This window comes from Camelus bactrianus, chromosome 2 (genome assembly GCF_048773025.1).
Source record: "Camelus bactrianus isolate YW-2024 breed Bactrian camel chromosome 2, ASM4877302v1, whole genome shotgun sequence".
Lineage (NCBI taxonomy): Eukaryota > Metazoa > Chordata > Mammalia > Artiodactyla > Camelidae > Camelus > Camelus bactrianus.
Genome location: NC_133540.1, coordinates 61,787,769 through 61,813,866, shown reverse-complemented (window position 1 = coordinate 61,813,866; position 26,098 = coordinate 61,787,769). Strand labels below are relative to the sequence as shown.

The 26,098-nt window shown below is 38.0% G+C and overlaps 1 protein-coding gene across 5 annotated transcripts in view; it reads left to right on the top strand.

The window, feature by feature from the left end:
• NPNT (nephronectin) overlaps positions 1-26,098 on the top strand; it is a 70,665-nt gene that overhangs the window by 9,614 nt on the left and 34,953 nt on the right. Inside the window, exons 1-4 of one of the 5 annotated variants that reach the window (XM_074342796.1) lie at positions 6,508-7,314; positions 7,610-7,660; positions 21,073-21,165; positions 25,717-25,809. In XM_074342796.1, coding sequence (XP_074198897.1) covers positions 21,108-21,165; positions 25,717-25,809 — 151 coding nt within the window. In that variant the 5' untranslated portion in view covers positions 6,508-7,314; positions 7,610-7,660; positions 21,073-21,107. Of the gene's footprint in view, positions 1-6,507; positions 7,315-7,609; positions 7,661-21,072; positions 21,166-25,716; positions 25,810-26,098 lie in introns of those variants that run through there. The other 4 variants (XM_074342769.1, XM_074342772.1, XM_074342779.1 and 1 more) reach the window with 4 other exon arrangements.

The following is a 26,098-nucleotide window of genomic DNA, read 5'->3' as shown; positions in this document are numbered from 1 at the left end:
TACACTGTACCATAATATACTAACCAGTTTCTTATTGATGGACATTTATGTTTATTCTAATCTTTTGCTAATACAAACAATTTTAAAGTAAGCAACCTTGAACATACATTGAAAAAATATTGTTTTGCATGCGTTATAGTATTTCTGCGAGATAACTTTTCATATGTGGCCCACTGACATATGCAGTTGTAATTTTGACCAGTTGGCCATTGGTTTCTTACTTGGTAGTAAAAATGTGTAACATATTCTTCATATAAGTAGACTGGTGCTTGGAACTTCTCCAAGCAAAATTGTGGCTGGTAGTAAGTAGGTAAAGGGAAGACTGGATTACAGTGCTGACTTAAGTCTCTTGCAGTCCTGTATTCAGAATCTGATCTGTTGCTTGATGCTACGATGTTCTGATCCCTACTCTTTGCCCAAAAAATCCTCTGACAAGTCAGTGAAAGTCCCTCTGCCCCCATTTTTCATCTGTTTATTCTTAGACTATAGGCACCTGATTGGGAGGATGGGGTGAGGCTTGTCCATTAGCCAGGACCTTCACCTGGCTTCCCGCCTATCAGTTGTCTACTTTTTCTGGATGTGAAGTCATTTTTACTTGTAAGAAAGAGTCACACATTCTTTTAGGACTTGCTTAATTCATTGACCTTTCATTATCTTTATGGTTCAACACATAATTTTTACAGCTTGTATATAGTGTTTGCTTTTTTTTACTATACCCAGTAACCTATTAGGGAGGACTGTATAGAGTTTTGATATCAGAATAGTTTTTTGGGACATCATGTTATGTTATATGATATGTTATATCTGTTATAAATGTTTTCATGAAATGTTTAACTATTGTACCAAAGTACTTTTTAAAAGTGACTTTTAAACTGTAGGTGCATATCATTTCCATTAATTATCCTAATCCTTATTCCAATTATATCTTTAATCATCTTATTATTTAAAAAAATAAGAAATGCATACATAAGTTAAAAATTAAAAGACCCAGACTGGGAGAGAGAGAGGCAGTGAAGGTAAATCTTTCTAACTTCCCTATTTTCCTGACACCTAGGTCCAACCCCCAGCAGGCAACCACTATTGATCTTTGCAGAGATTTCTACGCATTACCCAAATTTTCCTTGTTCATAAAATGATGACATGGAGTAGGAACTAGTCTGTATCTTCTTTTTTCATATAATACTACATTTCAGAAGCCAGTCCTTATCAGTTCATGTAAACCTGACTCATTCTTTTCAGTATATATCATATTTCTTTTGAATGTACCATAATTAATTTGAAATTATGCACATTTAAGTAGTTTCCAATATCTTGTTTTTACAAAATATGCTGCAGTGAATATCTTTACATATTCACCATCACTACTACATACATATAGATGTGGGAGAGTTACAAAGACATACTATTTTTATGTAAGTACAGTTATTGAAATGATCTCATTTGATGTTTATAAATTTTCTTATCTAAAATATATAACTTAAAGAAGATTAAATTATGGGTGATATGACAGAGCAGAAACCTTCCATTCAGTTACTTTCTATTTTTTATTCCTTAGAAGATACCTTAAAAGATGAATAGAATGGATTTATTTCTATATTTTTATGTCCTCCCTTGTTTGGGAAAGAACATGAAGTGGCTTCCAGGAATGAATGCAATAAAATAGAAAAATAGAATTAACACAGGCAAGAGGAAGAAAAAAGGATAGAATAAAAGGTAAGATGTTAGGAGGAGAGTTAATAAATGCAGATATATAAGCCATGGAATTTAAATTATATTTCATAATTTGGCTCTTAGTTTCTGCTAGCCAAAGGAAAAAGGGAAGTTTTATTGCTCATATAATTCATGTTGTTTGTTAGAGAAAAAGCAAACCAGTGATTTGGGGGAAATTATGGCTTTTCCCACACAGTTCTGAAAGAAGACTTTCATGTGGTCCCTCACAGGGTGGGGGTGAATGATGGTGTGGAAGTGGTTACCATAACTTGTTTATCCTAAAGCCAGGGGTGGTTCTGGGTTCTGTAAAGCTGTTCCGTGGAAGATCTCCAACCTAAGATGAAGCCCTTACTCTGGAAGTGCAGTTCATGGGCCGCTGTTCTGGATGCAGCTTAAGAAGCATGGTGCATGCTTAGCTTTCTGACGGCTCAGCTTCATTCAACCCAGAGTGTCCGGCAGTGACGGGTGAATGGTATAGGGCTTTGGTTGGACGATTCCAGATTGGACAAGACAGTTTCAGGTTGGGATCTCTGACAACATCAGGTTTGCTGTATTATTAATTAAAAGCTAGTCCATATATTTTTTCTCTTTTTTTAACCTATGCATTTTAAAGATCAGTTTGTGGTTGATGGAGTTTGTTGGTACCCAGAGGCACTGGGATTGGAGTGCAGATAGGTGTCTCTCAGGATCAGTCCTGGTAGAAAGAGGTTCTGCAAAGAAATCAGTGGGAAAAGTTTTTATATCAACTTTGTATGAGTATAATTTTTGTGTTCGTTGGATATAAATATATAAAGCCATCACCATTTTGTATGTACTTACTCATTTCCAGGCAAATTATGGCTTGGAGTAAGAAGTGAAGCACAAACATTGCTTCCAGGCATCATTTTTCCTACTTATGCTGTTTTATGAAGTAGGAGCCAGTGAACCCAGAAACAACAAAATCTTTGGCCAGTGCTTGTTTCCCCAAAGCTCCTGAGTGTTATAGGTGTGCAGAGGAGCCAAAATGACCCTGAGGTTTTACCTTAGTTCACCTGGATCTTGTGGAGAGCTGCCTTAAATAAGCCACTTAGGCCTGAACAGACTCAAAGTAGAGTCTCATGTCACCATCCAGACACAAACTTAACTTCTTTTCACTGGGGTATGAGGAAGGTTAATTCTCATGCACTCCAGAAGCTCCAGGGGCAGTGCAACTGGGAACCCTGATGCACATATGCCCTGGGAGAATCTCCCTCTCTCTCCAAAAAAAAAAAAAGATGACTCAACATATGTCTTGAGAGGGCACCATCCCAGTAGGTGCCCCTTATCCTTTGATGGAGGATACATTTGGGGGGGAATTATGGCTTTGAATGCCTTTCCTCAGAGATCAGCACCAACCAAAAATCTAACCTGTCCAAGAATTGTCACCCTCTATCAACCTGGATGGGTGCTGAGGAGTTTACATTGCCAGGGTCAAGATCTTTCACTTCTTCATGGGAATCAATAAATGATAAATTGTCACAGGTAATAGAATGCAGCCAAGATAATTTGGCTTGAGAAAATTTCAAAGTGGTATCTATCACTGACCATAGAAAAATACTGTAGCATAGGCCTCATGTGAGTGACAGTGGGTCCCTAGGAATCCACTAGAGCAAACTGGTTGCAAAACATATACCTAGTTACTAAAAAATTGGTCTGTTACAAGGTATAGAGTTCAGTTAAGTAATACAAAATACAAAGAAATTTATATTGGACATTTTAAGTTATGTTTAGTGCATAAATTATATTTAGTGCATTTTAATGCACTAAAGCTTCATTTAAAATTTTCGAGTTTCATCACTTAATTACTACCAGAGCATAATTGAGATAACTAGGGTCATAATATAATTACTAATAAAATTCGTGATAAAGCCAGGATAAAGGAGTACATTACAGCCCACATGTGATAAAGTAGTATTATGTATAGTAAAATAGTGACAGATATCTATGTTCATTCTATAGTCTTTTGTAAATACTCTCAAGAATTTTAGTTTTAACTTAGCCTGATGAAACACTGTTAAGTCAACCTGTTATTGTTAACTCCGATAGGAGGAAGAGATATGAATAATCAAATTGGTTTCTTAGCTTTAGAAGATAGAACTTGATTTTGGAGAAGAAACAGTTTTCTTCCTAATTCTATTTAATTAGAAGCCCTCATTTTCTGCCATGTATTAACCAAAGGCTGAAGAGAGCCTTGGTAGGTACCAGATGGCAGGGGAAAGTCAATTTGAGACTAAGGATTTGCTGTAGGTGATTTGCATGAGCATAATCTAGAGTCAACTAAATTTTAAAACTGAACACTGCATTTGATCAATATCTCTTTAAGGATTCTGTAGATTAATGACATAAATTCTCCAGAACTGACAGTGTTTTCCTTTTGTAACATCATCAAATCACAAAGTTAGGGTTGTCTTTTGTAAATATTATTGACTTATTCTGAACTTTTAGGAGCTATGTCATCACGGTTTAAATTTGTGCTCATATACACAAAAGAGGAAAAAATTGGACATTTCTGGATTTATGTTCACTTTGCCAGAAACAATGTTATTTTTCAAAAATCCTTAGTCTTGTTTTCATAAATCAGAGTTTTCAAATTCAGTTTCTGTGGAAAAATCCCTAAATGGTCAAAGGTGTGTTGCTAAATTTATAGAAACTAACTCCTTTGGATAGACTTCATGAATGTGTTTCCTCCCACCCAAAATATTTTTCTAAAGCCTTTGGTGCCTCCTGTTTTATTTCGGTGTTTAGATTTCCCAGGTACTTGGTAATTGTCTGCCAAATGCTTTCATGCCAACAAATAGCAAATAATAGAAGACAACAAACTGCAGCTTATGCTTAGTTGTATTTTTTTAATGTACATGGGTATTTAGAGTTGGCTTTTATATAACTTACTATGGCTAAATTTCCTACTGGATAAATTGTCCCAAGTTCGTCTGATTTTCTTTGTGAAATACCATGAAATATTTATATAATGGTGGTTGCAAGTCCTTTGTCCCTTGAATTGAGTTTTTAAATCATTGATGAATTAAAAAGTTCATTGTATCTTGGTGTCTGTGTATGGTCAAGAATTAAGATATTCCCCTGTATAGTTTTATTTCCTAATTAAGGCAGAATTGCTTTTGAAACAATTAAATTTGGGGAAGAAAATACAAAATTATGAAGAAATGATTTGTAGATTTGCTAAATGTCCTGTTCTCTATTCTTGTGTTGCGGTCTGATGAATTCTATAGCTTTAATGCTTAGAAAATAATGAACTGAAAGTTAGGATCATCCAGCTTCTGACTCAGAATGCTATTCATGAGATCTGTTATCCTGGGTGTTGGTGTTATAAATGTTCAGCGTTGGAGAGTAGTCTATGAATAGAATTTGCCAGGCTAATATTAACTTTTTTGACAATGAGAAACACATGAAATTTAGGGTTAGGGTATGGTATGGGGAAATTCTTGGAGTTACTACTTTTTCCAGTTGGAGATTAGGGTTGGGAGGTAGACGTACAGTGACAAGGAGGACCCTTCCCTTTCATCTGCATACCTGGCATTTGTTACCTGTACGGAGGGGCGTGCACTATGCTTAAGAGGCTGTGCGACTCCCGTCTGGATCGTATAGTAACTGCATCAGTCATCTTAGTCTGAAGCGTTTTATTATTTCCTTTTCAAAGGTTGTGCTTGCCTAATATTTGAGCATTTTATAATGCATTACAGTAAATTGAACAATACATTAGAAGATAGGGGTACCTTCGGATAATGAAGGGGCTCAATTTTCTGGGTTTCTTATCCCTCATTTTCCTTAACACTGTCCAAAGCCCAGGATTGACTCCAGATCTGTAAACCTGTGTTTAGTCATCCCCTAATAGTTTAGTTTTTGTAGTTTGTGTTAATTACAATTTTATAAAATCTTCAGATCTTTAGCCATGCCTGAGATCACTGAGAACCCTAGGAAGGCGCAGAGAGTCACTGAGAGCCCTCAGATGAGCTGAAGCAGTGGTCGGGGGCGAGTCACAGGAGAGAGTCCTACAGCTGTGAACTTGGTTGACAGGCTTGCCCATGCTGACCACTGTGGCTGTTTTACAATGGCTGCAGGGAAACAGATCATCAGGAGAAAATGGGCTGATTTTTCTGTATTATGTACTACTGATGAATCCAATTTTAGTGCTCTCCACAGTGGGGTTTATACCAGAAAAAAATACATGTAGGGCATTTATTTTCAGCAACTTTCACAAAAATTGTAGTGATGTGAAAATTTCCTTATGTGTCAACAAAGACTAGACCTCCAAAACTTTGTGGAGATAACCTATTCCAGGTTTAACATTGCTTTGATTTAAAATGCAGTTTTGTATAGTTTTAAAATGCAAATTTTAGAATATGGGACATTGGCTAAAATTTCATGCTAGAAGTCTTATTTAATGGATATAACTATTGATACCTTAAAATTTCTAAATCTATGTGTGGCAAGGCTGATTTATGTTAAGGAAGAGAAATGTGACCCAACTTCAAGATATTATGAGACAAAGACTATACAGAACTGTTTACCTGCTTGGTACTAATATAACTAGTTAGAAAATAATGATGTTTGCTATTCTTTATTGACTTGTTTCACCTTTATTTAATATATTTTTCTTAATAAACTAGATTATTCAAAATTGGCATTTTAGAGTATTAAAGAAACGGTATCCTTTTATATTTTCCCCTATTCATACATAACCCTAGTCATAAACAGTTTTCTTTCATATGTGATCCAGAATATAATTTGCAATTTATGCTTTATTTTCTGCTTTTTGCTTAGATTGTGCCTGATATATTTCATTATTTTAAGAAATGTGTCAACATCAAGATACGGTGAGTTCTTTTAAAGTTAGCAACAGCAACAATAAAAACAAAACACTAATTTGTTTTAAATCTAGCCAACATGAAAAAAAAACTCTAACAAGCAAATGTAAAATGTATGCTTTTAAAAATACAGAGCAGTCATTCTGGATCAATAGTTAAATTATTACTTTAATTAAATCAAATTGGCCTTAAGATTTTTTCTTCTGATGTTACTGAAAAGGAGGCTTCATTCACCTAATTTTAAATTATACAAACAAATACACAACTGGAAAGTTAAAGTGAATATTTTATGCTTTGTAAAGGAAAAGCATTACCAGAAAAGAAGGAATAAAATCATCTCTCCTCTTACTTCTAGAATCTCTAGGCTGGTCAATCCCTGACCATTATTAGTAGTGTTTCAAGTTTCTTCCATTTACTTTCATAAAACTGGGTGATCTATGTATCTCAAAGTGAAATGGCTGAGCTTTCGCACTAATTCTTGTTGCTATTGACAACCAAAGCAGCCATGCAAGAAGAAAGTGCCGTGGAAGGAAAGAAAAACCTTAATATTTCCTCCCCAAAGTTGGAGAGAAAAGGGAACACACAGTATGTAAGAAACAGGTAAGTAAAGCTCTCTCAATTTAAAAACTACCAGCCTTGGTTACTAATTGATCAAAAGTTTTAATTTTTTTCAGATATTTTGTCCAACACTCATTTAAATAAAAGGATACTGTCTCTTGGAACCAAAAATTAATACTCTGAAAATGAAAAATTGGATTGGAAGGTACAGTGTCACAAAAGGTCTGGAATATTTTAATTTAGAATTTGAACTGTGAAAGAATAGCACAACTTCAATTATTGGGTAATATTTTTGTTACAAAATGTTTTTTAATGACAGAATGGTGACTAAAATATTACTATTTTAAACATGTCCTAGATTTTTTTTTTTGTTTCAGAAAAGCACTGAAAGTTGCATATGTGTAAGTCTCCGGGAATGTAACAAGTTGATAAATACCCAAGTCCAGCCTCCTTACAGAGAAAAGATCTGGAATTTCTTTTTTTGGACATTTGTTTTGCAGCTTTCTACGTCTTAAGGCAGAGAATAGCCAGAATAAGGTGCCAGCTCAAAGGTTAGATGAACATATTTTTTGAAATAATTTTGGCTAATCCACATCTTGAAAAGCATACTTCTAAATAATAACTTCACAAAGTTATTAATAAAACTTAATGTTAGTGCTGTTTTTGAGTTGCTTTTTGGGGAGAAAACTATATTCCTTAGACATGTGTTTATCCTGTTCATAATTTTATTTCAGTTACTACATTAAACTTTTTCCTTTCAGTTTATAATTCCTTTCTCCTGTTTTATGAATCTAATAAATTGACCTCCATTCTAATCTAAAGGACAGTTTATATTGTTAATACTTAAAGAAGCAGATTAAAAAAAAAAAAAGTCCACCAAATGAAATTACTAACACCATGCTATCATTAACCTGAGGGAGTTGTATCTCATATTCATTAATTCTCCATGGAAAAAATCAGGTAAGAAATATTTTTATTATATAAAGTATGGGATGTTCTAACAGCACCTATGAATATCCGTGCTACTGTTTTGGTACATGAAGGATTTCTCGTTTTAAATATTTTGGGACAATGTCACCTGACAAATCACCCTTATGATACTGTATTGGAAATTTTTGGTGAAACATATGAAATTCTATTTACACTGGTACCAGGAAGACCACGCACTTTAAACTGATACATGGGGGATACTATCACATGTCACAGAAAATGTTTTTAAGGGTAGATTTTAATAAAAACGTTTGGGAACAAAATTGTTCCAGAAATAAAAGTTAAGGAATTTCTTTGTTCAGGGACACTTAAAAATATCAAAGCATATGTACCTTATATTTACTATCAGCTACAGGATAAACTAGCAGAGCTATGGCCAAGGTCAAGGAGGCAACACTGAACAAAGAGTATAATGTGGGCTTTGTCACCAGCAAATGAGGTTTGAGGACCTGTTCCTGTGATTCACCAACTATAACGTGCTAGATATTTTATTTAACTTTTCTGAGCCACAATTTCCAAATCTTTAAACCTACTGGGCAAGACTGTTGCCGTAAGGGGAGGGAGTGCTTTATGCAGAACAATTCTTGATAAATGTTTGCTATCATTGTTGCAAGGTCAATATAAAGAATATAAATGAACTTTTTAAGATATTTATTTATTATTTTATTATTTTGGTGGGGGTGGGGGAGGTACTTAGGTTTAATTTATTTTTAGAGGAGCTGATGGGGATTGAACCCAGGGCCTCGTGCATGCTAAGCATGTGCTCTACGGCTTGAGCTGTGCCCTCCCCACTACAAATGAACTTTGGAACACTCTTTTACTGGGGTCCATCATAGCATCCATGGTATACAGTATATTATAAAATACATTTTATTTACCATGCCTATTGTTTGGAAATAATCCATTGGAAGTAGTAGAAAATTTCTCAAATTATTCATTTCTAAAATAAAAACTGCCAGTGGTTAACTGTGCTTCTGAACCAGTCCTTCTCCACTGCTTTAATAACATCCATTTGCAGACATCAGAATGAAGTATGGTTTTGGTTACTTAATGCAAGGAAAAGGAACTGGAAAGAATGAGACTTGAATTGTGCAACTACTTTTAGAGTTAGTGATTTACTTGACACACATTTGAGAGCTTACTAGAGGCAAGGAGCTAGTTAGGTGCTGGGAGGAATACAAATGTTTGTAGAATATGGACTCTTGCTTGCCAGGAGCTGATTTGGTAAGATGGTTGTTGTCTCTTATTCCTTCCAGGATTCTAAAATAGGCAAGAGTTAGGGGAAAAGAGCTGAGGTTGTTTAGAGGAAGAATTACTTCCTATATGAGGGGATCAAGGAAGATTTCAGGGACTCAGTAGTGTTCAGTTGGTTCATTCATTCAATAGATACATACTGAGGGCTATTACCTGTGTTACCCTGGGCCAACCACTGCAGACCTGTCAGTAAGAGGAAGCTACAGGCATTTATGTCCGTCACTGTCAGTGTTGAAGGCCAGCAGATGAAGCCACTATTACTGAATGACAGGTGAGTTTTGAGACAGGCGTGTTTCGAGGTAGGATACTGTGAGGGCATATCTCAGCAGACAGTATCCCCCAAGAGTGATGGTCTCGTGGCCCAGCTAAATCCTGGGGGATAAGTAAGTCAAGTGAAGGGCACCCTACCAGACAGAAAAATGCGTTAATACTTCAGAAGCCAGAATGAGGGCATATTCCAGGAAATGTCAGAACCTTAATCTGGCCTTGGGGTCTCTGTGGAGGGCACCTGATGAGAGACGCCAGAGGAGAGGTTGGCGTGGGCTAACTCATGGAAGGCCTTTGATGTCATAGTAAATAGATTAACCTTTATCCCAAAGTTACAGAGGAACACTGTATAGATTTTAAGTAGGGAAATTACATAATTGAGTCTATATTTCAGAGGTGATAAGCTGGTGCCAATGGGTCAGATCTAGCGTAGAGGTGAACTTGATTTCATTCACAGGGTGTTTCAACATTTTTTGAAATAGTTGTCAGTGTTTCATGAGACATGGATGTCAGGCCCAGGGTTTGTTGAAAAATCTCTGCATTGCCACAAGGAACCACAAGGGCTGGAGTTGCTTGGCAGCTACCCTGTGTGGAAGAAGCATGTATTCCATGTTACCATGGGGCTCACTTTGGGCAAATGCCAGAGGCCTGTACACATTTGAGGTTCTGGGGCCAATTTCTGAACATTTTCCTGATTGGTGATTAAGAGCTAGATAGTTGAGGCTCAGGGCTAGAGACTGTTACAGTAAACCTGGTGAAGAATTAGGTTTTATCTTAAGCAGGACTGGTGGGAACAGAGAAGAATGGGGATTTGAAAAATACTAAAAAGAAAGGAGGGCAAGGCATGCCTTAGGACAGTGGTGGGGAGTGCAGGCTTCGGAGACAGACCTGGCTGCAGCCATGAACTGTGTCTTTGAGAAACTTACCTAACCTTCCTGAGCAGTAAAATATAGACAACAGCCCTACCTCGTGGGGTTTTTATCAGGGTCAAATGAGAAAAGGCAAACCCCTAGCTCAGGAACTGGCTCATACTAATTCACATTCAGTAAAGTGGTGGCAGGCAATGGGGGTGGCTGTGAGGCAGATGGAATCAAGGGTGACGCCCAAGTTTGTGGTGTGTTATTTGGCAGCTAGAGAACGTGGAGAAAGTGCAGGCGACGGCTTCGGTGTTAGATGTGGTATGTGTGACGTGCTTATGAGACCTTGAAGTGGAGAGGTGTGATACGTGGTTGGATTCTGGGGTCTGGAGCTCAGGGGTGAGGTCTGAGTGAGCGGGCACAGGCTGGGATTTGGTGATCTCTCCACCACTGTCTGCTCACACCCTCCTTCCCCTCCGCCTCCTTCGGTCAACATGATAATCCTCACAACCACCACCAGAGAGGATCAGCGTTAAGCAGTAAAAGGAGTATATGGAAGAGGTAAAATAGTGTGTGTCAGCTGAAATGTTATCTGATAGTTTTCAGTTCTTGAAAAAAATTTCTTTCCGGTTGAACATTTTGGCCTCTAGTCAAAAGAAATGAGTAATTCAACATTTGTTTCTATCAAGGGCTGAAAAAAAAAATCACTCTATAAACATTCTAGGCTTTTTCCCCTTTTGGTTGGCTTTTCCTGTTTCACATCACTCTCCTAATTCCGAGTAATATTCAACTAAAAGTGAATCCTTGTTAGGAACAAATGACCACACTTGTGTTTGGAGTTTGTACTCTTTCTTAGCTGAACATCCTGAGAATCAGCCCCGGCTCCGATGCCACCTGCTCCTCCACGCCCTCCTGACGTCAGGGGCAGGATGTGTCCTCTTCATTCTCTGCACTTGGTTGTTACACTGGCACAGAGCTTATCCCATCCTGCCCTGCAGTGTGGTTATTGGTGGCCCTGTGTTGTTTGTTCTGCTAGTCTGTGAGCTCTGTGAACTGGGGCCTGGGCCTTACACGCCCTTAGCTTCTTCAGTGCCGGCTCGTCTTGCTCAGTCAGTACTTTGAAGGTGGAAGGACTGGGCACTTCTATATCAAAGGCATAAGATGAACAGGATGTAATCCTAACAAGCCGATCGTGGTTTTAGGAAAAACAGTTTACTTGGAAAATGAATATATTTAATTTGTCTGCCTGTCTTATGACCTTATTGCATGCCATAGATCTTAACTCTTGATTAAGGTTCTTAAAAGAAATCAATTTACATGCTTGAAAACACATAAAGTGCAACGTGATTGTCGTCTGCTGCTTCTAGTCCATTGATTGTTTGCAGTAATGGACGGAATCTTGATTCTTTATGTACAGGGCTCTTCAATCTGGTGATGGCCTTGTCTTAGAAGGATGCTTTTTTGCTATGTGGTCGTGGTCACGGTGGACTGCCTTTGCGTTGCCAGACCCTGTCCTGCCTCATGCTTTTCTGGCTTTGCTTGTGCTGTGTGTCTTGAATGAAAGGCCCTTCACGCAACCACATGGTGAATTCCTAAGCATCCTTTAAGATGCAGCTCACATTTCCTCTTGTCTTTCCTGACATTTTTCCTACTCTCGCCTGTCTGCAGAGAAAGTCCTTCTCTGTTCTTTTTTTTCCTCCATTCTTTTAATGCTGCGTACACCTGTCATGTCTGTCTTTGTCAGGAGACTATGCTCTTTCAGAGCAGGTACTGTGTACTTAAAAGAGCTCAAAGCCTGGCGGGGGTGCTAGATATGAAAACTGACTGATAACATAGCACGAAACAGGTGCATATATAAGTAGATATATAAACTGTATGGCAGAGGTGTGCACGGGGGTGATGAAAGCACTGAGGAGGGCTCCAAACTCAGAATGAGAGACCAAAGCAAATACTGTGTAAGCTGACTATTGAAGCCTATCAGGATGTCCAGCAAAGGGGAAGAGTGACACTCCACGGAAGAGCGTGGAGGTATTAGAGTAGGTTATTTCCTGGGAACTGCGATTAGTTGGTATATTTGTGGTTGTCCTTGGACATGAGGCTGGTGGGATAGACAGGAGTCAGATCATGAAAGGTGGGGTCGAATGCCGTCCTAAGGGCTCGAACCAGTGAGATGGGCTCTACGTAAGCATGACAAGGAGTCAGTCAGTGACGGGGGGGACTGGCATGGTGAGATTATGCAGAAGCCCGTGATTAGCGAGGCCCCTCCAGTAGCAGATTAGGAGTGGATCGAAGTCCACGGTACTGGGGGCAGGGAGACCCTTGTGCCTTCACTTATTTAATCCATCCCTTATTGATGGACAGCTAAGTTGTTTCCAAGTTTCTGTTTAAGGTTATCTATCAGGTAAATTTGGAACAATGAGTGAGTTAATGCTTTCCTTAGAAAAAAAATAAAAACAAACCATGACCCAAACTGACTAATGGCTAACATCCTATAATTCTAATGCACAATTAGAAAATTGGTTCCATTTTTTAAATAATTAATATCTGTCTCAACTCATTATATATCAGCCACTCTTCAAACATAGGGATTTTGGTTGCTGAAAGAAGTGGTGATGGTTACATTAAAACTTTCTGTCCTTTGGTGTTGATTGCCCAGTACAGGTACTGATCAGAGCATCATCTCCTCAGCTGAAACAAATATGATTTTTTTTTCTAAAAGAAATACTTGAATGTGTTTCATTATATTCCAGTGAATTCTTACATTATGACATCAGATGTCTTGTAAATTTATTTTTTTAAAGAAATTTTTTAGCACTACTTCCTTTCCAAAGCCTTTTCTGACTCTCTTAAACCTTTGTAATTGATCACTTCCTCTTGTGTATTCTCTACGCACATCTGTTACTAGGACATCCTTGCTTACTGGATTTACCTACTTGAGGACGAGGACTTGGTCTTTCATTGATTTTAATATCCTCAGTCTTTAATATAGTATCTTAGGACTCTGGAACTATTCCTCTTTGTCATTCTTGAAATTCTCATTATAGGTAACATTTTATCGAGCTCTTAGTATGAAATGGACACTGTTCTAAGTACTTTATTTAGATATTCTCATTTAAGCCTCCCAATAGACCTATGAGTAAATTCTATGTGCACCATGTTGGTTTACTATTTTTTAAATTAAAAAATCGCAGTGTTGACACTGTCCTCTTGTTCAACCTATGGTCTCCATTTTAGAGCAGATAGTAGCTGGGTAATCTGTACAGGCCATGCATCTTCTAAGCAGTAGGGCTGGGACCTCAGCAGCCTAACTCCAGCATCTGTGCATTTGCCCCTCTCTAGAGTGTGCTGGTAAGTGAGCAACAGCTCACAAAGGAAGGAATACCTGTCAAGGTAGTTAAGTAGTATTTATTAAGATACAGGTATTATCCTACTCGTGTTTATAAATTTTAACTATTTTTGTATTTGAAAATTTTCGAATACACAGAGGAGTTAAAAGTATAGCAACATGTACAGTTGTTAACATGTTACACATTTGCACACATGCACCCACTTGCTTGCATGCTCTCTTTATGTGTATATATTTTACTGAACCATTTGAAAGTAACTTACAGACATAATGGCTTTTCGTACCTGCATACTTCAAAATGCATGCATATTATCACACTTACGAAATTTAACATAGGTACAATATTATCTAATACACAGTCCATATTTAGATTTCCCAAATTACTCTCAAAATGGTTTTCATGGATTTTTTCTTATTGATCCAGATCCAGTCAAGGACCACATATTGCATTTAGTTGACATTCCTCTTTGGTTTCCTTTAACTTTGAATGGCTTAAGAACAGTTTTAGATCTACCTCTTTCTTTTTAATGTGCTTCTTAACAATGATATTTTTCAAGAGTACAGGTCAATTTCTTGGTAGAATGTTGCACATCTAACCTCGTCTGAGTTTCCCTTATCATTAGATGCAGGTTAAATCTTTTTTGCAAGAATATTACATAGATGATCATATGTTATGACATTCCCATTTCACATAATGTCATTTTTATTTTATTATTCGTGATGCTAAGTTTGATCATTTAAAATTCTGTCCACCAGATTTTTTCCGCTGAAAGTCACCTTCTTCCCTTTGTAATGAGTAAGTAATCTGTGGAGTGACACATTGAAATAGTTTGAACATCCTCTTTCCCAGCAAACTTACACCCAGTGAAAGTTTTAATATCTGTGGATAGTTTTTGCTCAGATTATTTCAGTGGTAGTTGTAAAATTGTGTTTTTCAAATTCTGTCAATCCTTCATTGGCATTCCTCTATAAAAAAAGAGCTCTGTTCTCTTCTTTTTTAGACTCACTTTGGACCCATGGATTCTTTTATTATTCAGTTGTTATCAATTACTATCTGTTGACTAAATGTTTGACTATAGTTTGTGAATTGTTTAAGTTCTTAATAAAAAATATTATGTAACCCATGAGAGCCAAAAAAAGTCATAGATGTGATACATCAAAGAGAGAACATTTCTATACTTCATTAATGATTCAGAATCTGGGTTCCATACAAAACAAACAATAGAGTAAAGAGATTCTTTTATGCTGAAATATTCTGGCAGGGTTACTTTAATTTTCTTAAATTATAGTGTTCTCAACTTTGACTTTTCCTTCCTGGAAATGTAACTTAATTACCTTTACACCTTTAATTACTATTGATATTCTCTACCCCTCTTATCCTTCTGTGTTTAGTGTTTTTCTATAATCTGACTCTCCTCCCTTCTAAATCCACTCAAAGTGCAAGGTTTCTGCCTTTTTCTGAATACCAGAAGAATTAGCAAATTGACCATGGAACTGGGCTAAGAAATTTTTACTGAAATCAGGCAAGTCACTTAACCTTCTGGGCTTTTGCTTGTCTGCTGGTGAAGTGAGGATTATGTCTGTCTCTCTCCTGCCTTATATGGATGTTGTGAGGGTAAATTTAATCAGTCATATAAAATGGTTTCATGTTCTGTATTCACGAGATTGTGTAACAGATAGTATTTTATAGTGATGACAATCAGAGGCACTTTTATTTCAGTTTTTACTACAGTGAGAATTTGGATTTGAAAATTGGATGTTGGACACTAGAATACAGGACAGTGGGAAGGCTGGAGAGTTACTTCCCCTGGGGATGCTGCAGTCTGTACGGTTCTTCCCACTGGATTTGTTGTCCCTGTAATACAGGGAGACTCAAGGCCTTTTCCAGAGGAGCCCTGTAAAATTCTGCCTCCATTCTTTCCAGGTTCCATTAATACAGCAATGATTTGTTTAATGCTTCCTTCAGCAACTCTCTCTCTTCCAAAGCCAATTGCTCTTTGAAAAAAGATATTCCTGATTGTATGTTCTTGTCCCCGTCATATGAGTTTGTCCATATCTGAGTTCTGTGGTACTTGTGAGATGTAATGAGAGCTCTTGGAAATCTCCCCATTTTGTATCCATTCATCGTTCTGCCCTGCCCTGTGTACTTCCAGTCACCTTTGTGTCTAAATTACATACCCTGGAGGACAGGGGTCTTTGTTCTGCTTTTAGTGGTGCCAGGTCTGAACAGTAACATGAGGTAGATGGCAAAAATTACAAATGAGTCTTAGTATTTGAAACATAATCTTATTTACGTTAAGAAAAATTTTCTCAGGTTACTAACAACACCTACAGTTGAGTTGGCTTTTTCCTCGTCACTTTCCAGAGCCACCATCTGCTTAGGCATCTCATCATGTCATTTTTTTTTTTCAAACAAATGTTGGCACTTGATTCCCAAGTGTGATGAGATTACATGAGAAATATTACACAGAACTGATGTGGGAGTTTAATTTTCCTGTAACTTATTTGATAACGTTGTCCAACTCAGTGTCAGAAAATATTATCCAATTCTCAGAAGCCCAGTTACATCAGCTAGGATGAATTTTTAACAGTAAGATTTTAGATCGCAGTCAAACAGAAGAGGCTTGGGCATGTGACATTAAAGAGCTATGTTTGCTTTGCCAGTTGAGACTTGTTTCTTTTTCTAGTTAAAGTAATGACTTAGGGGTTATTTTAAGGGCACTTTGGAGATTGTGTTGCAGGAATGTTAGAGACTAAATTTCGAGTGTGATTTGCCCATTTGAGCTTAATTCTGGCATCTGATTTTGAGGGGAGAAATCTGTCATTTATTGACTCTCTGTGATCCTTGCCTGACCTTTATTTACTGAGCTTCTAAACCATGTGTGGATGCTAGCGGACAGTGAACCAGATGTGACCCAAACTGCTTGTCCCTGACACAGGTGAAGGTTGGAGAGACAGTGTTGCCTTTTCTGATTAGCCTGTAGCAACAGATACATTATTTCCTACAAAGCAAGTATCTCATCTATTTTTGATGTTTTTAGAAGACTTTCTAAAATAGATTACTAAAAATAGTCTACTTATACTTTTGTTTTTTTCCTGACCTGCTGTTCACAGCAGGTTGTCGAGGTATGTGTGTTTTGGCTACTGAGAGCTCACATTACAGCGGGATAGGTTGTCAGAAGGTGGGTCAGTTCATGCAGAAGTTGGGAATCATTTTTCTCTAGTCTCAAGAGGGGTATGTATTTTTCTAATCTATTTTTTAAGATATAGAAATGAAGTTCTTTAGACTTCTATGAGTATGTGATACTGTAGATATAAAATAAATTTGACAAGTTATATTTCGTTACTAGGATTTACTCATAACATTTTTATCCTAAGTGTGTATCTGAAGAAAACATTTGCTAGCTTGATGGTAAACACAGATTAAGTCCAAATTCCACAGCCTCGTGCTCAAGGATAGCCAGTTAGGAACTGTATTATAATTGGACTTACGTTGTAATCGTATGTGGCTGCAAATAACAGTGACACAAAAAACAGTATCCTTAATTGCTAAGTTGGCCATTTAGGGTTAATACTCTGACTTCTAGCTCTGCCTCTTTTCCATTTTCAAGATTTACCTCATGCTCACAAAGTGGCTCTACATTCTAGGCAAGAAGACAGAGGAGGGCATACTAGTCAGCCACCTTTTCAGGCGGCTTTGAAGTTCCAAAAGCCTCACCCACTAACTTCTGTTTACGTACAGTTGCCCCAAGTTTAGTCACTTGGCTCCCCAGTATGCCAGGGAGGACAGGGAATGTAGTGTTCCACTCATTACCCACTCCAGAAAAAAGCCATTCTATTTTAAAGAAGGGAAAAATAGACATTGGTGAGCACCCAGCAATGTCTGCCACCAATGCCTTTTATCATCTGCCTTAATTAGCATATGTTGTGATCACATCTGCTGTTCTAAGCACTTGGTACTGTAGCTCCACCAGAACCCGGGCACTCCCTGAGACCTCCCTTCAGTGTCCTCCCCCATCCTTTGCTCATATTCCTAAAGGCTGTGTCTCCCATCCCAACCCCCTCTGCCTCTTACCTCTAAGGCATTGCTCAGATCACATTTCCTAAAAGAGGCCTTTCCAGGACCTCAGTTACTCTCTGCCCCACCCTATTCTCTCATCTCAGCTCTCTATCATAGCCCTTGTTAAGTTTCAGCCAATATGTTAAAATTTCACAGTTAATTTTCATATATTCTATGACTCCCTCATCCCCTCCCACTTAGTATGATAATTGTATGTGCTGAGTGTTCAGTATATGTTTGCTGAATTCCAGCACAGACCTAATGCCAATAAGATAATAGGAGAAAGTTCTCTTGTACAACATTTTTGTAAGAGGAAAAAATTGTTACATCAGCATTGTGAGTATCCTTTTCCATTTAATAGCTGTTGGCTAGTATATAGGTCGTTGGTGACTTCAGTGAATAGTCTGCGGGGTAGAAGTGTAAACAGTAGTTTGAAAACACTGGCTCCCTAAACATGGAAGAAACATGAACAGTCTGGGCCTCTTGGAATGTGGGCATTTGATGTGCCCAAGATTAAGGCACTCCACAGAGAACAAACAACGAAAGAGGGAGGGGACAATAAAAACTGTGGTTTCTGTAAAGCACCTGAAAGCACCTGAATGATCATCGAGGTGGTCGGGGGTCAGGAGGCAACACAACCTTCATAAAGTGTTCTCTTCTAAATGAACTTTTTCATGTTCTCCAGTGGTACCTCCTAAACTTTTTTCATGCTTTTAGAGATGTTTCCAAATGCTAAGCATTTGGGGAGGTTGTTACCTTGACTAGCATTTAATTATTTTGAGGTGCTTATGTTTTCTTTTTAAATGTGGCACCCTGGGTGCCCCAGACACCTGATTCATTCAGGTTGTGTTCACATATAATTGTTAGGATTTATGGAACATCTTTTTTTTTTAAGATTAAAAAGAAAACGTCTTTTAGCTTGCGTTTCTTGGTGATGGGCCTGGAAATTACATAAAGGATGGCTTGTTCCTGGGACTTGTTTTTAAAACTGCATATAAACCACTTGCCAGGTATACAGTTGACTGAAGCATAATATCGGAGGGCTGTCCTCGGTAGTTTGCTTCTCACAGATCTGAACCGAATTGTTTCCCGTCCAATGTCATGCCATATCTAAAATCAGATTATATGAATTTTCCCAGTACATTACTCTGCCATTACCCTTTACACTCTGCTTATCCTTTCTTTCTGCAAGCTTTTGAATTAAATACCTACAGAGCAGCACTAAGGATTAGTGATGGTACAGGGTCCACTTGGGGTGACAAATAAACAGGCAGGAGGGACCTGAAAGTAAGATGGGCAGATAAGCCTGTGGAGGGCCAGGCGAAGGGACGGCTGGGGAGAGCTGAGTGAGGAAATGTAGAAGAACACCAAAAACAGCCTGCACATCAGTTTCACAGAAATGTTTTGAAGGAAACGATGTTAGAGAATTGTCCAAAACTAGGAGCATCTCCCAGAAAGGAGAAGAGCGTTGGCTAATACGGGAAGGAGCAGGTGTCAGGGACTGGAGGACGCAGCGTCACTGCTGACCTCACTCCCCTTGGCCTCCAAGACCTGTCTGCTCTTCACTCAGGGGTTACTGAAGCCCGTCTCTTCCTGGTGCAAACACAGATCATGCCTTCCACGTGTCAGCTGGACTTCAGTCCACCCCACGTATTATCACCATGCTAATATTCCCAGAGTTTTATTTTTGTCAAGTAATTCTCTTGATGATGATGATAAACTTTCATTCCTTGTAGATAAAGTGCTGTTCCACAGTCTGAAGTTTAGGGAGCATCATCGTCTGACAGCAGTCACCCGTGGTTGTCTACCTCTTCCCCTTCCTCCAGCATTTATCCATTTATTCATCTCTTTAGTTTGACAAGCCTTCTCAGTGTCCCCTAAATAAATGATGGTCTGTTTTGCTGTCCAATTCTCTACACCTCGGATGGTCCACCCCCTTCTCTTTCTACCCAGGCTTCAAGATCCAACTCAAGATCTCTTTGAGGCTTTCTGTGCAACTCTTTATGGATATGCTTGTATGATGATTTCTTTATAACTTTCATATGTGCCCATCTTGCTCATAAATAAATATTGCCTTGAATTAAAAACATTATTTTGTCTCTTGGTCTCGATTGTAAGCTCTTTGAGACCAATGACTGTACTATATAGTGATTTTTCATCTATTTCAGTATCTGCCATAGCACTATACACATACTTGCTGTAGAAAAAGATTCCTCCATCTGGCACCATCCCATGTTGGGCTGGATAATTTGTTTTTGTTGGGGGTTATCTGAGCTTTATAGGATGTTTAGCGGCACCCCTGTATTCTACCCGCTAGATGCCAGGAGCACCCTCTTCCCAGTGCGACAATAAAAAATGTGTCCATTTGTGCTAAATGCCCCACAGGGAGCAAAAGTACCCCCAGCTGAGAATCACTGTATAAGTGGAATAAATTCTTACCAGTATCTTGGCAGGGATTGAAGACTATGATGATTTACAGCATTTTAGGGTCTTTAGGGACGATAAACTCAATTATGGAAGACTGGACATGTTAAATAGAACTTTCTAGTTTCTGTGTAGGCTGCAGACTTTATATCTATAGGCTATAGATTGATGAGCAATTACAGTGCAACTTTAGGTTAAGAAAGGGCAAATGACAGAAGTATCCTTAAGTTGAAGTTCCTAAAATATTGAGCTTTGGTTTTAATTCATTTTGAACCATTGCATACTTAGAAATACCATTTCCAATAAAATAAATATTTTATTATTTAATTGGAAATTTATCTGAGTTCATACTTAACCACTATCTTTAGATTAAGAACTATGTTTTGAAGCATATTTGAGAAAATGAGTTTGAAGTTATGGGTGCAGATTATTATGAAATTATAACTATTGAAAAATACCAGTTGTGTGTATGTGTAGTTTTCCAGCTTTTTTTTTCTTTTTTGACTATTTGAGTATTGTTCTCAAGTTAGCAAAATTTCCAGCCCCAAGCAACACCCACACAGACACACGTATGTAACACAAGTGTGTGAGTGTGTAGTCTAGACAGTGCTTACTGCTCCAAGACACAGTGATTTTGTATATTTCTATTACTCTATTGTAAATTCTTAGTTTTTTCTTTTATTGTCAAACGAGAACCTGACGTATATACCATATGGTTGATGTGCTGCTGACCTAGAAATAATGCCTGCTATCCTCTTTTCACAGCTGTATGCCAGCCACAGTGCAAACATGGTGAATGTATGGGACCTAACAAGTGCAAGTGTCATCCTGGATATGCTGGGAAAACCTGCAATCAAGGTAGGGAAGCCGTGTGACACAGTAAACAATCATAAGCCTCCTCTACTGTCTGATAAAAGAATTTAAGTTCTCATGCAAATCACTTTTCCGTGACTATTATCCCCAAATATATGAGATGCAATTTGGCTGAAAGATAAAAATATAAGAGTGGTGACTTTTTTTTTTAGTTGTATTTATTTATTTTCATTATGTTTTGTTTTGCCTTTTTTTTTTTTTAACGCCCTTAACGGAGGCACTGGGGATTAAACCCAGGACCTTGTGCACGCCAAGCATGCGCTCTACCACTAAGCTATACTCTCACCCCAAGAATGGTAAATCTTTTAAAATCTATTTAATTGGAGGACAATTAAAAGAATTTCATCCTCTTATTCACTATTAATAATGAAAATGCTTTTTGAGAAAGAGAATTGCATCATTAGTAACATGTTAAATGTTAGAAGCCTTACATTCTGCTCCTCCTCGATCTTCCTCTAACTGGTTGGGAAGCTTTTGCAAATTGTTAGCCCCCTTGGATCTCAGCTAAATGAAAACACTTTAAGACTCAAAGCCCGGTAGGAGGTTTGGCTTGAAGTTTTGAGGTCCCTTCCAACTCTGAGCTCTTTGATCTTTGTGATTGAATTCCCTTCATCCCTTGACCAGTTTGTAATACGCTCTGAGAAAGATAGATTTTGATTAACTTAGCAAGTTGTTTTTCATTGGCATCAGTTGCTTATAAAAGCAAATATTTATTTAGCTCTCACAATGCCCAGGTATTTTATATATATTCTCTATTTTCAACACTACAACAACATTAGGAGGTTGAGCGCTGTATGTTACAATTAAGCTATAAATAATATTGTTATTTGATTTTTCATTTGAAGAGATATCAGGAATATTAAGTGTCTTGTCCAAGTTTACCAAATTTGTTGGTAAAAGATCTACTGTGTCAACGTAGAGCTATTGCCTGTATAACTCATGTTCTTTCTACCAATACAGTTTTGGATGCGGAAAGTATCATTGGAAGTGTGATCTTCTAATTCAGGCTGCATAACCATGCTGTCAAGTCTTGTCTTTTCAATTAATCTCAACCAAAATTTTCTACCGTTAGGTATTGAAAAAGAAAACAGAAGGAAAGAAAAGCTAGGGTTAGATTTCACTAGAGAGATGCAAGGATGAAAGAGTCAAACATTTCACTTATTTCTTAGAGTAATAATCCCTGTCATTTTAAGTGTCAAATGACACAGCTGCATAGGGTCTCACTGTCCTATAGGCACTTACTTAACTTCATCTGATACAGAAATGATCTTGTTGAAATGCTCTTGTTCTTCAATATCTGATAGTCCTCGAAGTGTGTCATGTAAACTCGTGATCCACAGGTTTTCACAAGAATCAGGAACACTGATATTTGAAAGTGTATGTAATTGTTCCGGAACTACCAGGTGAAATCTGTTAGTGAAGTGTGACATGGCCAATGGGAGGACTAACTGTTATTCTAAAGTCTGTTCTTTTTTATCTTCTACTTGGTTGACTACCTTTTCCCCTAAAGCTGCTTCTCTATCTTAAAAACTCATTTTTTAAACTTGGAATTTACCTAACATACATGAGTAGTATTTTTGAAATTCTTATTATCTCAGTTTACTCTTTTAAAAACCTATTTGATTTTCCTTCTGCAGTGTATGTTCACAAGTAGCAGCATGTTCAGTTCTGATTATTGAGTTGTCAGTGTTAATCTGAGAGTGCCAGCGTGCTTCTTTTTTTTTTTTTTAAAGTACTGAACATAAACCATCAGAGCTTTCATTAATATGTCAGCACCATAAAACTTTGTTGTCCTGATGCCAGGAATTTATACAAAGGCGATTACTAAAAGAAGCCACTGTTGAGATTGCAGAGAAATTCGTTTAAATTTATTTGCAGGAGCTACATCAACTTTAATAAGCTGCAGAGACACTAAAACCGTCATCGGAACACAGATGCATCTCTGGGTATCTCATTTTCAGAAAACCAGTTTACCATGTACTTTTCCCTATAATTTCATACCTGTTTCTCTAAAGGAAGATTGAAATACACAGAGTTGAAATCTTGTCTCCCAAAACTAAATATAGTTAGGGGGAAGAGGATTTCATTAGTGGCAAAATGGATTTTACACTTGCAGAAAGAGTGCTGCCACTGAAAATGTAATTTCACGTTCAATCTTGAGTATAAAACTCCAGCCCACAGTAAACTTAGGTGTTTTAATCATCTGTCTCTTTTCCTTCCTTTCCAAAAAAGCAGCTGTGGCAAGTTCCCGATGGGAAGGTTTCTGTTCCTTGAGAGCAGGCACCCTTTTGATTTCTTGGTTTTCCTGAAAACTGTTATTTAAATGACTAGCACAGGAGAAGTGCACATTAAATACTTGTTTAGTGAGTGTTTTTGTGTAACAGTTCTTGGTCCTGAACCCCATAGGAACTTGAAAAAGTCCCATGGAGGCATCTGGTACAGCTGCTTCATCTCTGACTCCGTGGACTGTCACGGGGAGAGAGGCTGCGCGAAGGTGGGGGAGAGCTGTCCAGAGACCCCCGGAAACATCATTAGAGCAAATTGTCCATATCTGCTACATAGAAAAATTAACTTGGACTATTTTTGTCCAGACCATACTTTTTTTTTCGTTTTTTATTTTTATTCTTTTTTAAATGGATGTACTAGGGGTTGAACCCAGGACCTCAAGCATGCTAAGCACACACTCTACCACTGAGCTATACCCCCCCACCCCCAGACCATACATTTTAATAAAGTGGAAAACGTGCCTCAGAGATATGGGAAATCAGGCAGGTCTCTTTTTTCTTGAGGATAGAAATATCAAGAAGAGATACAGTTGAGATAATTTCCACAGAACTGGAAATTAACTTTTGATTAAAAGTAGGTTTTGGCATCCAGTAAGTATCCGCTGTAAACTGTGTTGCAGGCTGTGTACTTTAGGAAATCACTCCCTGGAAACTTGCTTGGCTGAGTGAACAGCTTGAGTAGATGACAGGCACCTAATGAGTGCTTCCAGGGCTGCCTGGGAGCAGCAGGAGTGGCAGGGCAAGCCCACTTTGGAACTGGCTTCACTCCACAGCCTCGTCACAAGATTAGTGTGAATCTGCTGCTGGTGGCTCGTGCCTCCCTGCGAATCATCCCCTGGGTTTGCTGGAGCCAGGTCACATACAAAATCGTGCACTTGGGCTGACCACAAGCCTGTTCCGTAAGGCACAGTGCCTTCCACAGTAGATGAAATTCTAACCTGAACTCTGGCAAGATTGGCTTTTTTCCACCTTACTTTCTTGGGTAATTTTATTCATGTAGATTTCCCCCTCCTTGAGTTTCTGTACCTGTACAAATCCCCTTTCCCCTCAGCCAAAAAGGGATACTATTATAGAAAATAATCTTTTTCATAACTTTCCCATTAGGGAATAATTTTTGGCATGTAATGTATCCTATTGTTGCATAATTCTAGGAACGAAAGATATTCTTTTGAATTTACAGTGTGCTTTGTAACGGCTTCAGAAGAAACAGTTTATAAATTTCAATTACTGATGTTTTGCCATGGTTTATGCTTCATATGTTGAATTCCTTATCCCAAGAAAAGAACTGGGATCTTGTAGCACAGAACCAGACGGTGAAGTCTCAGTTGATTGCTTTCCTGAGCACAGCAGTCTGAGTGCCTTGACCCTAACATGAAGGTAGCTAAGGCCTTACTCTTTGAAGGATGTGTGGTTTCAGCCCCAGAAACCAATGTTCATTTAATTTGGAAGTTTAACTGACTATTACTAATATGATAGTCTTGAAACAGGATATGATTGCCTTTTTGATTCTACTTTGGGTCTCATCCATCTTATAATATTTTGGGTAAGCTACTAATGGCAACAGTTAGCCATTTTTTGCCAAAAGCCTCTCTCTTTATCCTTCTTTTTCCCCCCAGTCCCAGACATCTCAATCTTATCTGTGTCCTGGTGGGGTGTCTTATGTATAGTCTAATTAAACGTCTAATTACGTCTAAATATGACGTAAGTTCTTACATTTGAATGAAAACATAGCCTGTTATTTACTTAAATAAGATCTTTATGAAAATCATAAATTTATGCATAATTCTGGAGTATTTTTTACAGCACCATAATATAGGAAAAGGTTTTAAGTTGGTCATTTAAGACCTAGGTATTTCTAAACAGAGAAGATTGATCATAACCAATATTTTTATAATCTATTTTTTTAGTTTTCTCCGTTGATGACTAAAGTCATGTTTTTAAAAATAGCCATATCTTTTTTGGTGCCTTAGAAAAAATTGGTATGGGGATGATGGATTGTTAACTTATAATGTATGTATGTGTTCTCGGGGAGCAAGATGGCAGTGATAAATTTTAAGGAAAATAGAAATTAAAATTAAAAAAGAGAGAAACTGGGAGAACTAGAAACTAATTTTTTGTGAAGTATCTAAAGCATTCTTTTCAAACTCCACCAACTTTTTGTAATTGTTTAATATATACTTATAAAGATTTTTAGGGCTAAAAATGACATCAGTTGAAAGTTGACTCTTATTACCTTCTTCCTGGTGTGAAGACGAACGCTTCTTCCCAACTCCTCTTGACCAAGGCCGTGAACAGCCTCTTTTACAACCCCCGGATCATCAAGCCACCAGTTTGCCTTCAAGGGGTGAGCGTGCGTCATCTCAGGTGGCTGCTCCTCCCACCTGCACGGCTTCCTGCAGTGTTGTCACTCTTGCCAATGTTCTGAAGACTCACCCCTGGAGTGCCCAGTCTTCAGCATCCTGAGCATGTGAAGCAAGGGGCAGGAACTGTCACCTGGTGCCGCTTCTCTGTGCTCTAGAAGCCTGGAGCCTCCACTGTCCTTTCCCTGCATCGAGTATCCGTTGCTTTTCTTACTCTTTTCTGGGTTTCAGAATGTTTTCTATAAATCAGATGACAAAATAACTTTTGTTTTC